This window comes from Macaca thibetana, chromosome 18 (genome assembly GCF_024542745.1).
Source record: "Macaca thibetana thibetana isolate TM-01 chromosome 18, ASM2454274v1, whole genome shotgun sequence".
NCBI classification, from domain to species: domain Eukaryota; kingdom Metazoa; phylum Chordata; class Mammalia; order Primates; family Cercopithecidae; genus Macaca; species Macaca thibetana.
The window spans coordinates 59,120,578-59,137,370 of record NC_065595.1 but is presented as its reverse complement, the minus strand read 5'-3'; the positions used below and the strand labels follow the sequence as shown (position 1 = coordinate 59,137,370).

At 44.1% G+C, this 16,793-nt stretch overlaps 2 protein-coding genes across 9 annotated transcripts in view; both read left to right on the top strand.

Annotated features, from left to right (window-relative positions):
- Positions 1-16,793, top strand: part of SNRPD1 (small nuclear ribonucleoprotein D1 polypeptide) — a 340,677-nt gene that overhangs the window by 211,856 nt on the left and 112,028 nt on the right. The gene's annotated exons all lie outside the window — the stretch shown is intronic.
- GREB1L (GREB1 like retinoic acid receptor coactivator) overlaps positions 1-16,793 on the top strand; it is a 296,873-nt gene that overhangs the window by 274,888 nt on the left and 5,192 nt on the right. For 6 of the 7 annotated variants that reach the window (XM_050767628.1, XM_050767624.1, XM_050767625.1 and 3 more), the window contains 8 exons: positions 3,141-3,296; positions 3,530-3,669; positions 5,827-5,988; positions 6,088-6,292; positions 11,858-12,023; positions 13,445-13,672; positions 14,571-14,712; positions 15,998-16,198. In XM_050767628.1, the coding sequence (XP_050623585.1) occupies positions 3,141-3,296; positions 3,530-3,669; positions 5,827-5,988; positions 6,088-6,292; positions 11,858-12,023; positions 13,445-13,672; positions 14,571-14,712; positions 15,998-16,198 (1,400 nt within the window). The remainder of the gene's footprint in view (positions 1-3,140; positions 3,297-3,529; positions 3,670-5,826; positions 5,989-6,087; positions 6,293-11,857; positions 12,024-13,444; positions 13,673-14,570; positions 14,713-15,997; positions 16,199-16,793) is intronic. The other variant, XM_050767629.1, reaches the window with a different exon arrangement.

Sequence of the window (16,793 nt, the reverse complement as noted above, 5' to 3'; positions counted from 1 at the left end):
AAACACCCCACACCCCAAGGCCCCCGGAAAGAGCTGAGCCAGAAGGGCAAAGCCAGAGCCAAGCAGACCGGGAGTCGAGGCCTGCCCTTCCTGCCAGCTTTCCCGCCAGGCTCCCTGGCACCACAACAGAGTGATGCCTTTGATTCTTTCCCTCAGATCATGCTACAGTGATCTTGACTCTTGCTCTGTGTTGGTGAGCTGCGAGTCTGTTACAGCTCATCTGACCTTTGTAGTAAGAAACACTGTTTGCCTTTCTTCCTTCTCCCTCATTTTAGTGCAGGTTAATGCGACGGTGCTCTCAAGAGGCACAATGACATCTTTTACAAACTAGGCTTCAAAGTGCAGACTTCAGTTCAAGGATATAAAAATAAATGTAGTATATGTGTTAAAAGATATTAGCTGTACCTGCAATCTTTAGCCTTTTTTGGAAAGTTTCTTTTCTCCCTTTGAAAGTTGTCTTAAGCTACTTTTTTATCTTATACATTTTATTATTTATATTTTATATATATATACACACACACATATATATATATATATATATATATATATATATTTTAAGATGGAGTTTCTGTCGTCCAGGCTGGAGTGCAGTGGTGTGATCTCAGCTCACTGCAACCTCTGCCTCCTGGGTTCAAGCAATTCTCCTGCCTCAGCCTTCTGTGTAGCTGTGATTACAGGCTCACGCCACCATGCCCGGCTGATTTTTGTATTTTTAGTAGAGATGAGGTTTCACCATGTTTGCCAGGCTGGTCTCAAACTCTGACCTCATGTGATTCACCCACCTTGGCCTCCCAAAGTGCTGAGATTACAGGTGTGAGCCACTGCACCTGGCCACTAATAAAAAATATAATCTCGGCCAGGCGCAGTAGTTCAAACCTGTAATCCCAGCACTTTGGGAGGCCAAGGCAGGCGGATCACGAGGTCAGGAGATGGAGATCATCCTGGCTAACACAGTGAAACCCCGTCTCTACTAAAAATACAAAAAAATTAGCTGGGTGTGGTGGCAGGCGCCTGTAGTCCCAGCTACTCAGGAGGCTGAGGCAGGAGAATAGCGTGAACCCGGGAGGTGGAGCTTGCAGTGAGCCAAGATCGTGCCACCACACTCCAGCCTGGGTGACAGAGCAAGACTCCATCTAAAAAAAAATATATATATATGTGTGTGTGTGTGTGTGTGTGTGTGTGTGTGTGTGTGTGTGTGTGTGTGTGTATGTAATGTTAGACACCAGCTGTGTGCCTGCAACTGTCTTGGCACTTTATTATTATTATTATTATTATTATTATTATTATTGAGATGGAGTCTCGCTTTGTCACCCAGGCTGGAGTGCACTGGCATGATCTCGGCTCACTGCAACCTCTGCTTCTTGGGTTCAGGCAATTCTCCTGCCTCAGCCTCCCAAGTAGCTGGGATTAAAGGCGTGCACCACCAGGCCCAGCTAATTTTTTGTATTTTTAGTAGAGACAGGGTTTCACCACTTTGGCCAGACTGGTCTCGAACTCCTAGCCTTAGGTGATCCCCTTGCCTTGGCCTCCTAAAGTACTGGGATTACAGGTGTGAGCCACTGCACCTGGCCAATAATAAAAAATATCTATTAGACACCACCTGTGTGCCTGCAACTGTCAAAGCCCTTTATTTTATTTATTTATTTATTTTTTGAGATAGACTCTTACTCTGTCACCCAGGCTGGAGTGCAGTGGCACGATCTCAACTCACTGCAACCTCCACCTCTGGGGTTCAAGTGATTCTCCTGCCTCAGCCTCCCAAGTAGCTGGGATTATAGGCACGTGCCACTATGCCCAGCCAATTTTGGTATTTTTGGTAGACACGGGGTTCCACCATGTTGGCCAGGCTGGTCTCGAATTCCTGACCTCAAATGATTTGCCTGCCTTGGCCTCTCAAAGTTCTGGGATTACAGGCGTGAGCCACCATGTCCAGCCTGTCTTGGCACTTTAAATGTACCATCTCTGGCTGGGCAGAGTGATTCACACCTGTAATCTCTATGCTTTGGGAGGCCAAGGTGGGAGGATGGCTCGAGGCCAGAAGTTTGAGATCAGCCTGGGCAGCAGAGAGACCCCATCTCTCACAAAAGAATTTAAAACTCTACCCAAGTGTGATGGTACACGCCTGCAATCCTAGCTACTCCGGAAGCTGCAGTGGGAGGATTCCTTGAGCCCAGGAATTCAAGGTTGCAGTGAGCTTAAATTGTGTCACTGCATTCTAGCCTGAGTGACAGAGTGAGACCCTGTCTCCCAAAGAAAAGAAAAGAAAAGAAAAAAAAAAGGGTCTGGTATGGTGGCTCACACCTGCAATCCCAGCACTTTGGGAGGCTGAGGCAGGAGGATTGCTTGAGCCCAGCAGTTCAAGACCAGCCTAGACAATACAGTAAGACCCTGTCTCTACAAAAACGTTAGCTGGGCATGGTGGCACATGCCTGTAGTCCCAGCTACTCAAGAGGCTGAGGTGGGAGGATCATTTGATCCCAGGTGGTTGAGGCTGCATTAAAGCTTACAATAATCTGGGGACTCAGGGTTAAGTACAGTGCCTGAAGGTGTGACATTGTCAGGGGGCAGGGCCAGGATTCACACCCAGGTCTACTGGCTCTCAGCTGTGACTGCATATTGGAACACTCTGAGGAGCCTTAAACAATATGACTAGTTTCTGGGCATCAGACATTCTGACTGAACTATTTCTGGGATGTGTGGCCTGAGTGTGGGAATTTTTGCTAGCTCCTCAGCTGATTCTAATGTGCGGAAGACATTGGGAATTTTGCTCGGTGCATCCTGAAATCTCTTGGGTGTCCGTATATTAATACCCCACAGCTAAAAATCTCAAGACAGAAATAAGATCATCCAAAATGAAACTTTTAAGGAAATTTGGCCTGGTGGAGACTAGGTTATCTTACAGATGCCAGAGTTTGTGAATTGGGTCTGCAGAGACGAATGCTGGGGGCCAGTGAGGGCAAATGTTCCTGTCAGCACGGGTGTGAACAATTCTGCCTCCTCTACTGGGATAGGGGAGCTCATTTTTCAGAAATGCCTTTGTCCACCCATCTGGGCTCTATGTCCCATAAAAGCCTTTCTCTCTGACACATGTGGAAGAGGAAGGCCAGTCACCTGCTCTGCACACTTCCTTCTTGTCCTAGATCACAGTGAAAGCAGTGAAGTGAGCCAGTCAGAGGGAGAGCCCTGGCCTGACATCGAGAGCTTCAGTAAAATGCCTTTTGATGTCAGTGTGCATGACCCCAAGTACACTTTGATGAGCCTGGTGTATACTGAGAAGCTGGCAGGGGTCAAACAAGGTCAGTGCAATCAGAGCCAAGTTCACCTCCTTTCCAGGTCAAGGGGACACTAACTCCATCTCGCTTTTCTTTCAGTCTTATGCATATCATTTTTTAAATTTTCATATCTGTTTCTTAGGGCATAAATTACAGAATACATGGAAAAGTCATTTTGGGGGAAAGGGGACTTTTCTTTCCAGGCATAGGGAAAACATGTTATCTCATGGGATGGCTTTTTGCCCCTTTATACACAGAAGTGATAAAGGAATCCAAAGTTGAAGAGCCCAGGAAACGGGAAACTGTGTCCATAATGCTGACCAAATATGCAGCCTATAACACCTTTCACCACTGTGAACAGTGCCGCCAGTACATGGACTTCACCTCTGCCTCCCAGGTACCGTCCCGCCTTCGCCCTCACCCTCGCCCTCTGTCACCCACTATGGATTTTGTATGTAAGGGTAGGGGCTGGAGGGATGAAAAATAGGGCCCCTAGTTTCAGGCCTCAGGCAAAGCATAGTTTACTCATACGAAGGAGCCACTCATTGGTGAGAAAAATGCATGAAGGCTGGGCACGGTGGCTCACCCCGTAATCCCAGCACTGGGAGGCCAAGGTGGGTGGATCACCTGAGGTCAGAAGTTCGTGACCATCCTGGCCAACATGGTGAAACCCCGCCTCTACTAAAAATACAAAAAATTAGCCAGGTGTGGTGGCACACGCCTGTAATCCCAGCTACTTGGGAGGCTGAGGCAGGAGAATCACTTGAACCTAGAAGGTGGAGGCTGCAGTGAGCCAAGATCTCACCACTGCACTCCAACCTGGGTGACAGACTGAGACTCGTCTCAAAAACAAACAAACAAACAAACAATGCATGAAGCAATAATTAAATGAATGTTGGGTTTCTTTGGATTGTGGGAGGGAGAGGAGGCAGCTTAGTTCTAGTATCTTGAATTACTTCTTCAAATGGTTACATGTGTCATGTTTAGGTTAGGAAGTAGCTGAGATGTTTCTTTGCAATCCAGATATTACAGTATATTTGATAAGAGTTCCCCCCTCTTCCCTTTGGATCACTGACTAAAATGGCACTATTATCTCAGATCCACAGGGTGTGCCCTTTGAGCTGTGATTCTAATAGGTCTGTTGATTTGCACCAACCTAGTCATATTCACACCTGTGTGGGGTGGCCTGGCCAGTGGAGTCGGTTTGTTTTATGCAGTGAGAACTGAGACATAGGAATGCAGAACACGGGCCAATAACCCTTAGTATGTGGCTTCTTTTTGGCTAGTGCATCTTTAAGCACAAAAGATGGAAAGGCAACATACGATAGCAATATCCAGAGCTTACTTCCCCCAATCCATCTTTATTTTTGTGACTTGGCTCTGAACACACAGAAACGACTCCTGCTTCTGGTAGGCCATACTGACTCCCCTAAACCTGTTTCTGCTCTTCAGGGCCAGCTTGTCACCCTTTTCCCACATCTCATCCTGAAATACAAACGAGTACTAGAAGGGATATGCTTTAAAAAACCGATCGAATCATTCTGCCCTTCTAAAACAAGTTACCTTTTATATCCCATTTGTTTTCTTGGTGTTACTGAAAACTTTTGGTGGGCTGCTTTGAAATAAGCTCTTAAAAGCTTTATGGAAGACCCAAGTCCCCTGGTCTACAGATTATAGGTTTTTAGAAAATCTCTTTATTAGAAACCCTCTATTCATAAAGTTTGTGTGACGACCATACTAAGTAGTATATTCCCACATTTCTGAGGCAGAACTAGAATTAAGGGAAGAAGTGTAATGTTATTTTTCTATGAAATATAGTATTTCGGTTAAAACCATTGGGAAACCTACTTCGATTCTAGTTGCTGATGAAAATTGATGGTATCCTTTTATTAAGCCAAATCTTATCCACATTAAAAGCATGAAAAGACCTATTACATAATTATTCACTGAGACAGGTTACTGAAAAAACATGAACTCTCCAGCACTTTAAATGTAGGTTAGATTTATATTTGGCTTCAGTGAGTCAAATGATCCTTCTTTTCTGAAACCAGAGTTCTGGGCTAAATGATTGAACCTCTTCAGCATCCACTGTAGCCAGGAAAGATAGGGCTGGAGAGGCATTTTAATGTCAAACCTGATATTTAGAAAGCTGATACTCATTTGACCTGACCCGCAGAGAACAGAAGTGTTTCCCTCCAATTAACAGGGGACCTTTGGGAATGCATACAGAGCAGGACATCCCACAGGTATATCTGACCTCTGCATAAGATGGAGCAGTTGTGGCTCTGACAGCATAAAGAATGCAGTGCCAGGCAACAAGTACTTCTCCCACTGAGGCTGTGCAGGTGCAAGATGGCAGGCTGCCATGTCAGTGGCAGCTCCTAAATGAAGTGTTTGCCTTATCAACCTTTTAGATGTGGCTGCTCACAGCCTGGTCTGGTGGCACTTACCAGTTCATGTTAGTTTCCCTCTCTTAGTAACAGCCTGAAGGAGTGGCCTGGAAGTTTGGAAACGGTGGGCTTACTTACATTCCCTTTCTTCTTTGCAAACGTAGATGTCTGACTCCACCCTTCATGCCTTCACATTCTCTTCCTCTATGCTGGGAGAAGAGGTTCAGCTCTATTTCATCATTCCCAAATCCAAAGAGAGTCATTTTGTCTTCAGCAAGCAGGGCAAGCACCTGGAGAGCATGCGGCTGCCCCTGGTCTCAGACAAGGTGGGTGAGAGCATCTGGACTGCCAGGCACCAGACCTAGTTCTCTAAGTGTCCTCAATCTAGAGGCTTTAATGTCATCTGTTTTCTTCCCTTTCGGCAGAATTTGAATGCAGTCAAGAGCCCTATTTTCACTCCTTCCAGTGGTCGACATGAGCACGGACTCCTAAACCTCTTCCACGCCATGGAGGGCATCAGCCACCTTCACCTCCTCGTGGTCAAAGAGTATGAGATGCCTCTGTACCGCAAGTACTGGCCCAACCACATCATGCTGGTGCTTCCCGGCATGTTCAATAATGCAGGCGCGGGTAAGGGGCCCCCCGGGATGGGGAGAAGGGCTTCGAAGATAAACTGAGCTCCATTCCCCTGGCATGAAAGCTTCAGATTCCCCTGCCTCTAGAAATTGTCCTGCCCTCCTCACCGCTTTGAAAAAAATAGTCTTTTGACTCTTCCTTGAATTTGAGTTTTCTTTTTCCCCTTATCTGCAGTTTTGCAGAATTAACTCTGAGGACTGGTAATTAAGGAAGAAGTCACTGGTATACGGAGCACCCTGGGAAAGTTTGGGATTCTTCCCTGTATAGGCTGCAAATGTTCTGAGCTGAGCACTGTGGAGCAGAAATGTAACCATGAGAAAAAAGATGGTCTAAGGGAGAGGCAGGGTTAGTGGTTCACCCAGATCAGGAGGGGCCCCTAGGTCATCTCATCTTTAAGGCATGTAGCAAGTTCTAGGGGACAGCTGTACAACCAGGGAGCTGGAAGCACCGTTACTGCCTACGACACAGGAATGTGCCTGAAAGAAGCCTTCCTGCTTTCCCCCGGGGTTTAACAGCAATGCGCTTTCTCAAAGGGGGCCAGTGCTTGTATGTATGACAGAGCTGTGGAGACTGGAGATGTGAGAACGCCTTCATTTTCCTTTCTCAGGCAGGACATCTCTAACCGAATCCAGTGTTTTAGAGCTGTGTTCTTCTGGACACTTCTTGCACTGTAGTTCTAAACAGTTTTGCCCATCTGCTCCTGTGGGGTGCCTCAGTGCCAAGTCAGGAGCTGCTTGTTCCCATTTTAAAGAGTAGTAGTAACACCCAGCCTAGAGCTGGACTGGAGGGCAGGTAAGACCGGAGTAGTTTTCTTGAACCCACATGTTTCTTCTCTCCAGGGTCTCCTCTTTCTCCACTGTCTCCCAACTTAGCCTCTGCCTCTCCCTTCCTTCTTAGGTCTCTCCATTTCTTGTTCCTTTCTATGCCTTTTCATGTTCTTCGACTTCAAACAGCCTTAATATGGGCTTAATATATTTTCAAAAATGGTTGTTTTGAATATAATTGTGTTTGTCACTTTATATCAAGTGAATTAAGGCTTCTGTATATTTCTGTTCCTTCAGCCTCCCCAAAACCACTTAACTCATACTAACCGAAGCCTTTTTTTTTTTTTTTTTTTTTTTTTTTTGAGACGGAGTCTGCTCTGTCGCCCAGGCTGGAGTGTGGTGGCGCGATCTCGGCTCACTGCAAGCTCCCCTTCCCGGGTTCACGCCATTCTCCTGCCTCAGCCTCCCGAGTAGCTGGGACTACAGGCGCCCGCCACCACGCCTGGCTGATTTTTTTGTATTTTTAGTAGAGATGGGGTTTCACAGTGTTAGCCAGGATGGTCACGATCTCCTGAACTCGTGATCCGCCCGCCTCGACCTCCCAAAGTGCTGGGATTACAGGCGTGAGCCACCGTGCCTGGCACTGAAGCCTTTTTCTATATGAATATGACCTCCTTCTGTGCCTGCCTGATCCTTAGGAGAAAGTTTTCTCATCCTAGATCTGACCAAACTGTATAGTTCTAGTTTTGCCATTTTTGCAATAATTTGGGGAGAAAGAAGCCAACACACATATGCAAATGAAAGATACAAACTATTATTTTTATTTTTGGTAAAAATCACATAACATAAAATTTACTGCCTTGGCCGGGTGCAGTAGCTTACGCCTGTAATCCCAGCACTTTGGGAGGCCGAGGTGGATGGATCACCTGAGGTCAGGAGCTTGAGACCAGCCTGGCCAACATGGTGAAACCCCATCTCTACTAAAAATACAAAAAAAAAAAAATTAGCTGGGCGTGGTGGTGTGCGCCTGTAATCCCAGCTACTCAGGAGTCTGAGGCAGGAGAATCACTTGAACCCAGGAGGTGGTGGCAGCAGTGAGCCAAGAACATGCCATTGAACTCCGGCCTGAGCAACAAGAGTGAAACTCTGTCTCAAAACAAACAAACAAAAAAACCACGTACTGCCTTAATACTTCTAAAGTATTAAAGTTCAGATTACAACATTCTTATTGTAATAAGAATTATTACAACAGTCTTACAACATTCACATTGTTGTAAGACTGATTGCTAGAACTCTTTTCACCTTGTGAAACAAACTCCCCATTCCCTCCCCTCCCCTCATCGCCTGGCAGCCACCATTCTGCTTTCTTTAAGTAGAATGATACAGTATCTGTCCTTTAGTGACTGACTGGCTTATCTCACTTAGCATGTCCTCAAGGTTCATCCATGTTGTAGCATGTGTTAGAATTCCCTTCCTTCTTAAAGGCTGGATAATATTCCATTTTATGTATCTACTCCGTTTTATCCATTCATCTGTCAGTGGACACTTGGGCTGCTCCCACCTTATGGCTATTGTGCATCAGGCTTTTATGAACACAGGTAGACAAATATCTGAGACCCTTCTTTCACTTCTTCTAGGTATATATCTAGAAGTGAGATTGCTAGATCATATGGTAATTCTATTTTTAACTTTCTGAAGAATCACCATACTGTTTTCCATAGTGGCTTGCACCATTTTACCTTCCCACCAACAGTGCACAGGGATTCTAATTTCTTCACATCCTCACCAACACTTTTTTTTTTTTTAGGTGTTTTGCATTGTGATTTTGTTTTGCATTCCCCTAATGATTAGTAATATTGAACATCTTTTTGTGTGCTTGTTAGCCATCTGTGTATCTTCCTTGAAGACTTGTCTCCAAAGTCCTTTGTTGATTTTTCAACTGAATTATTTTGTTGTTGTTGAATTGTAGCAGTTTTTAAAAAATATATTCTGGGTATTAACACCTTATCAGATATACTCTTTATAAAGATTTTCTCCCAGCCGGGTGCAGCGGCTCACACCTGTAATCCAAGCACTTTGGGAGGCCAAGGCGGGCAGATCATCTGAGATCGGGAGTTCAAGACCAGTGTGACCAACATGGAGAAACCCCGTCTCTACTAAAAATACAAAATTAGCCTGGCATGGTGGTGCTTGCCTGTAATCCCAGCTACTCAGGAGGCTGAGGCAGGAGAATCACTTGAACCAGGGAGGTGGAGGTTGCCGTGAGCTGAGATCACACTGCTGCACTCCAGCCTGGGCAACAAGAGCGAAACTCCGTCTCAAAAAAAAAAAAAAATTCTCCCATTCCATGGATTGCCTTTTACTCTATTATTTGATGAAGTCCAGTTTGTCTATTTTTTCTTAGCTTTTGTTTTTGATATCATATGTAAGAGATCACTGCCAAATTCAATGTCACAAGGCCTTCCCCTATGTTTTCTTCTCAATGATGTATAGTTCTAGCTTTTATGTCTAGGTTTTTGATCCATTTTGAGTTAATTTTTATGTAGGGTCTAAGGTAAAGATTCAACTTCATTCTTTTGCATGTGACTATGAGGTTTTCCCAGCACTTTTTTTTTTTTTTTTTTTAAGACAGGGTCTTGCTCTGTCACCCAGGCCAAAGTGTGCAGTGGCACGACCATAGCTCACTGTAGCCTCCAAGTTCTGAGCTCAAGCAATCCTCCCACCTCAGCCTCCTGAGTGGCTAGGACTATAGGCGTATGCCACCATGCCTGGCTAATTTTTAAATTTTTTGTAGAGACACGGGTCTCACTATGTTGCTCAGGCTGCTCTCAAACCACTGGCCTCAAGTGATCCTCCTACCTCAGCCTCCCAAAAATGCTGAGATTACAGGTGTGAGACATGATGCCCGGCCCCCAACTGTGTTTGTTGACAAGACCATCTTTTACCCACTGAATGGGTTTGGCTCCCTTGTAAAAAATCATTTGACCATGTATGAGAGGGTTTATTTCTGGGCTTTCTGTATGCCCAGATCAAAACTACCACACTGTTTTGATTACTATAGCTTTGTAGTAAGTTCTGAAATCAGGAAGTGTGAGATCTCTAACTTTGCCTTTGCCTCTCTTTCAAGATTGTTTTGGCTATTTGGGGTCCCTTGAGACACTGGATGAATTGCAGGATGGGTTTTTCTATTTCTGCAAAGTCTTTGGGATTTTGATAGGGACTGCATTAAGGCTGTGGATCACTTTGGGTAGCACTGACATCTAATATCAAGTCTTCTAATCCATAAACACAGGATGTCTTTCCATTTATTGGTGTCTTCCTTAATTTCCTTCAACAATGCTTTATACTTTTCACTGTACAAGTCTTTTGCCTCCTTAGTTAAGCTGATTTCTAAGTCTTTAATTCTTTTTGATGCTATTGTAAATGGAACTCTTAATTTCCTTTAGATTGTTCATGGTTGAGGTATAGAAATGCAACTGATTTTGGTGTTGATTTTGCATCTGCATCTTTGCTAGATTCACATATTCGTTCTAAAGGGGATTTTTGGTGGAATTTTGAGTTTTCTTGTATATGTTGCCTGGGAATGGAGGTAATTTTACTTCCTATTTGGTTGCCTTTTATTTTTTTTCTTGATTACTTTGTCTGGCCGTGACTTCCAGTATTATGTTAAATAGAAATGGTAAAAGTGGCATCCTTGTCTTGTTCCTGATCTCAGTTTTGGAAAAGCTTTCAGTCTTTCACCATTGACTAGTGATGATGTTAGCTGTGGGCTTTTCATACATGGACCTTATTATGTTGAGAATGCAAACTATTACACACACGTTTTTGGAAGGTAGATTTTCCTAAATCCCAGTTTTACCCTAGATCTATTCACAGTGCTTTGGGTTCTTCCATAGAGTTAATAGCTTTTCTTTCATTTATCACCTACATTTTGTTTCATTTTAGGATGGCCCACTCATAAAATTTGGCTGATTTCTATCAGCTCGATAATCGCTAACATTCACCGAGTACTTAGAGGGTGCTAGGCGCTATCCTGAGCATCATACAGCAACCCTATGAGATCACCGTTATTATTGCCTTCTTAGAGGTGGGGAAGTCAAGGCACAAGGGGTTTAATTTGTTCAGGGTCACATGGCTAGAAAGTGATGGAATTAGGATTCAAAATTGGACAGTTTGGCTCCTGTCTATTCTCTTAATCTCTATACCATATTGCCTCTTGCAAAAGGCAGATCTAGGGAAAGGGTACCAGTTTCCAGAGTCTTCAGAGAAGATGCTGCTGTCATTTTCCTTGAAGTGTCTAAAGAAGGTGACATATCAATGGAATTGGCATACCCACTCACTGCAGCCCAGTTAACTCCCTAGTACAGGACATGTGAGTAGCTGCTTCCAAGTCTGAGAGAGCCTCTTGGCATGCTTCAAGGAAGTAAACAATAATAGCATTTCCTAGATGTGGATTCCTTTGTCCTATGAGGGAAACTGGATTCTTGCAATACTCTCAGAGTGTGGTTCATATCATTTGCATCCTCAAAGATATCTGGTTTCTAGCCCTTCACCATACCTACTCAAATGCAGCCCTGGTAATGGACTCTAAGAATCTACATTTAAAACTGATTCCCCAGTAACTCTTATATACACTGGTTTGAGAGCCAATGCTCTGAACATTTGGTTGGCTCCCACCTGCGTGGTTCTCATGTGAACAGGCATTCTGTGGACAGAATACAGCTGCCTGTGGGGCTTCAGCCAAGCCAGAGTGAAGGATGTGTGGATATGTAGATGTGGTTATGTTGCCTTCCAGGTGCTGCCAGGTTCCTCATTAAGGAGCTATCATATCACAACCTAGAATTGGAGAGAAACCGCCTGGAGGAGCTAGGCATTAAACGCCAGTGTGTCTGGCCTTTCATCGTCATGATGGATGACTCATGTGTCCTATGGAACATTCACAGTGTTCAGGAGCCATCAAGGTAGACTTCCAAGCTGTTCTGGGGGCATATGACACAATGCTGTAGACAGGATAATACATTTCTTGACCACAGTTACATACGGAAGTAAGTGAGAGACAGCCTTCTAGAGCAAAACAGCCGACCATGAGATCACCCTCACTAGAACATTTTGTGGTGACTTAGGACTTTTTTATTTAGACACTCAGTAGCCCAATAAATTCCTGGATCATTCTGGGATCACAACATTGGTTAGCTATTAAAGTCTACTGAGGCCAGGCACGGTGGCTCATGCCTGTAATCCCAGCATTTTGAGAGGCCAAGGCGGGCTGATCGTTTAAGGCCAGGAGTTCTAGACCAGCCCGGCCAACATGGCGAAACCCCGTCTCTACTAAAAACACAAAAATTAGCTGAGCGTGATGGTGCATGCCTTTAGTCCCAGCTACTTGGGAGGCTGAGGCATAAGAATCACTTGAACCCAAGAGGCAGAGGTTGCAGTGAGCTGAGACTGTGCCACTACACTCCAGCCTGGGTGACAGTGCAAGACTCTGTCTCAAATAAAAGTCTGTTGAGACACTAGGATTGATGTAGAAAGACTGCTGACATCTCAAATCAGGAGACCTAGTTTTTAGCCCCAACTCTGTTTTTTGTTTATAATTTTTTGTAGAGATGTTGCCCAGTCTGGTGTTGAACTCTTGGGCTCAAGCAATCCTCCCACCTCAGCCTCCCAAAATGTTGGGATTACGGGCATGAGCCACCACACCCAGTCATGCTTCTTGACTGTCTATGAAAAGGGAAAGTCATCTCACCTCTCCGTATCTCAAGTCCATCACCTGTAAAATTATGCCTGGGCCAAAATCAGTGGTTTTCTTCCTGGGGTAGTGCCCCCTCACATTGCTAGTGGGTGCCGGTCAGGGGCATCTGTGAGGACCAGAGGATGCCAAACATTTTGAAAAGTCCAACACAATAAACCCCCAAAATTCAATAGCACTCCCATTGCAATACTGTGCCAGGTGACCTTTAAGCCCCTCCCAGCTCAAACATTGTGATTTTGTGTCCTTGATCCTATTTTGGATTTGAAGCCAGTGAAATTTTCAAATATTCCTTATTATATACAATTACCAGAACTGGGAAGGATACCTCTATGCTTCCAACCTCCAGCTACCTCCTCTTTGGCAACTCTTTATTCATTGTTCACTCTGACACAGGGGCTGGATTCTTCTCTGCCCAAAAGTGATAAGCCCCACCCCAAAAGGCAGTTTCTTTAATAGTGACAGGTAGTGTGAAAACTGGGCTTGACATTCTTCTCCATTTGCTAATACAAAGTAAATCAGTTAATTTTATCCTTGAGAGTATTACTGGTGTATAATAGTGTATAGACAGTTCACAAATGATCCTGTCTTCCATAATATTTATCAACATCTTATATAAACTATATTTCACAGCCAGCCTGTGGAAGTAGCAGTTTCCAGTAAGAATGTTTCCTTGAAGACTGTCTTACAGCACATTGAAGCCACACCAAAAATTGTCCACTATGCAATCTTGGGCATACAGAAATGGAGCAGCAAGCTGACTTCTCAGAGCCTAAAGGCCCCATTCTCTAGGTGTCACGTGCATGATTTCATTCTCCTCAACATAGACTTGACTCAGAATGTGCAGTATGACTTCAACAGGTAAGTCAGGCCTTATGGATACGGGTAATCCTGGCATCTACTGATGGCTTCTGCTCAGCTCTAGCCTCTGTAATGCTTTTATTCCTATGTCTTCAGTTGAGAAGCTGACTCTTTATGTGGGCAAGGAGAAAGGGGGATCACAAGCCCCAAAGTGTGCCCCTTTAACACCAAACTGACCTAGATCTTAACAGGGGTTACAACGTCAAATGCTTAAACACTTTAGCCGTCTCATTATTCAACAAGAACTCAGAAACTATTGGCTCAAGTCAGTGTGTGCACCCGCAAACATCTAAGACTAAGCCCTCCTTCACCCTCCAAACTCAGAAGGAAATCACTTTTCCTGAATGTTAGTAGGCTTCAGGGAAATCCTACTGTAGGGAAAAGGCAGCAGATGGGGATGAGCAGGGTAGCCATGGCCTTGCCTCCCAAATAAATTATGTCCAGGTTCCTACAAAACCTGAGAGCCAAACAAGAAAGCAGGAACCATAAAGTCCTTCTTATGCCAACCTCACGGTTATAGAATAGCTGCTGCTTTCACTTCTGTTTTAAATTGGACAGAGGCTTCATCCTGTTTGTAGCCAGAAATTTAAAACTGGGAGCACCTCTGCATTCCTGTTCTGCCAGAGTGTATCAAATAGGAACATAGTCCTGTTTTTGCATAGGGATACCTAAAACCTGTGACATAGCTGGGACAAAGATCATCTCACTTTCCCCTTTTAAAGGCTGTAATGCCCAAATCAGAGTTTTTCCAGGTCAGTATTATGAGGGCCAGCTCCACAAAAGCACGGTTGATTATTTTAGGCTCCTAGTATCTTGCCACATGTTTATTTCGCCGTGTATAGTTATCACGGTTGAGATATGCCAGCTGAAGAAAACTATTGTTGTGGTTACAATTTAGGTATTTCTGTGAAGATGTTGACTTTAATCTGAGAACTAACAGTAGTGGCCTGCTCATCTGCCGCTTTAATAACTTCAGTCTCATGAAGAAACATGTTCAGGTTGGAGGGCAAAGGGACTTTATCATTAAACCAAAGATCATGGTAAGTACTGCAAGCTTGATTCAAGTGCTGAAAATAAGCACAATGATAATGACTATCTTTGTTATTAAATGTTGGCATTGAGCACTTTCCGTTTTATTGGAAAAGTGAAATAACACAAGCGAGTTTTTGTTTTTTGTTTTTTTTTTTTTGGAGACAGTCTGTTCCCTAGGCTGGATGGAGAGCAGTGGCGTGATCTCAGCTCACTGCAACCTCTGCCTCCCGGGTTCAAGCGATTCTCATACCGCAGCCTCCCAAGTAGCTGAGATTAGAGGTCCGTGATACCATGCCTGGCTAATTTTTGTATTTTTAGTAGAGACGGGGTTACACCATGTTGGCCAGGCTGGTCTCGAACTCCTGACCTCAAGTGATCTGCCCACCTTGGCCTCCCAAAGTGCTGGGATTACAGGCATGAGCCACCACATCCGGCCATTAGGGAGTTCTTAATGTCAAATTTTCAATCTCATTTCTGTTACTGGAGACTCATCTAGAGCCAAAACATTTGTTTTGACAATCCAACAAAATTACTTTAAATGTTGGCCTTAAATCTAAGTTTCTTTGGATTTAAGCCTTAACACATCCTTCAAAGCTTTAGTTTCAAGATGGCAAACTTTACATTTTTGCCTTTTTTTTTTTTTTTTCCTGAGACAAAGTCTCACTCTGTCGCCCAGGCTGGACTGCACTGGCGTGATCCCAGCTTGCTGCAACCTCTGCCTCCCGGGTTGAAGCGATTCTCCTGCCTCAGCCACCATACCCCGCCACACTTTTACATTCTTTATGTAATACATGAGAGAAATATAAATCAAGATGCCAGTCTGGTCCTTTGCTAGAACTTTCTTAAAAGACAGTAATATAGATCAAAACTATACTCTTTTCTAAGAAATTTACTGATATCTAATAATTCACAGCATGGGGCTACCAGTGGAGCTTAGAAACCTCTTTGCCATTTTTTTGGTGGGGTTGTGGGGTGGAGTTAGGATGAGATAGGATTTAACCCATACACACTGAGCACCACTGTAAAAGGCTTCCGATTGATCTCACAATGTACCTGTTAAATGTGGTAACTTTTAGAGAAGCCTGCTTTCTTCTGCCCTCGCTGTGTGTAACTTACATTAAATCCAAGAGAAAAAAATTCTCAGGACCCTTTACTGACATACATTTGAACCTAGCACCCCTCACTGTGCTACTGCTATTATTTGGGGACTGTTAGGATACAATTCAGTGTTTCCTCACCTGTTTAATCCAGTGACAGGCAAGTTTCCCATGATCATCTTGGCTCTGATTTCAGGTGTCAGAGAGCTTAGCACCCATCTTGCCCCTTCAATACATCTGCGCTCCCGACAGTGAACACACGCTACTGGCAGCCCCTGCACAGTTTCTCCTGGAGAAATTCCTTCAGCACGCCTCATATAAACTCTTCCCCAAAGCCATCCATAACTTCAGGAGTCCTGTGCTGGCCATTGACTGCTACCTTAACATTGGACCAGAGGTAAAAGGGGTGTGGGGGATACTGTACCTACCTACATCCATCCATTTCTTTCTCATTTTAGCTGTTTACAAAAAAGCCTGTGACATGAAATATAAATCAAGATGCCAGTCTGGTCCTTTGCCAGAACTTTTATTAAAATAAGATAGTAATACAGATCAAAACTTGTATTTCTACCCTTTTGCATACTCACTTATGCAAAGGCTCACACAACATGCAATGGCAGTTGGCCCTCCCCATGCCTATTTTATCTCCACAAATGAGCCAGAGAATATACAACTCAGCTGTCAGCTCCTCTGAGAAGCCTACCTTAGTGGCTTCGGGCAGCAGTTGCTTGCTCCCACTTCTGTTAACATTCATCAGATTATACTGTAATTATGTGGGTTTTTCTTCATAAAAGTGCGAGTTCTTCAAAGACACACAATGTCTTAGTCATTGTTTTAGACATATGTAAGAGGAGCTCAGTGATTACTGAACCAATAAATGTGTACCACCTGAAGCCTTTAGAGGTGGCATTTCTCCACTTCCCACGCCTTGGACTTCTAAAATTTTTCACGTTTTAGTTTGTTTTTTTTTTTTTAAAAACTGCCACTTGCAC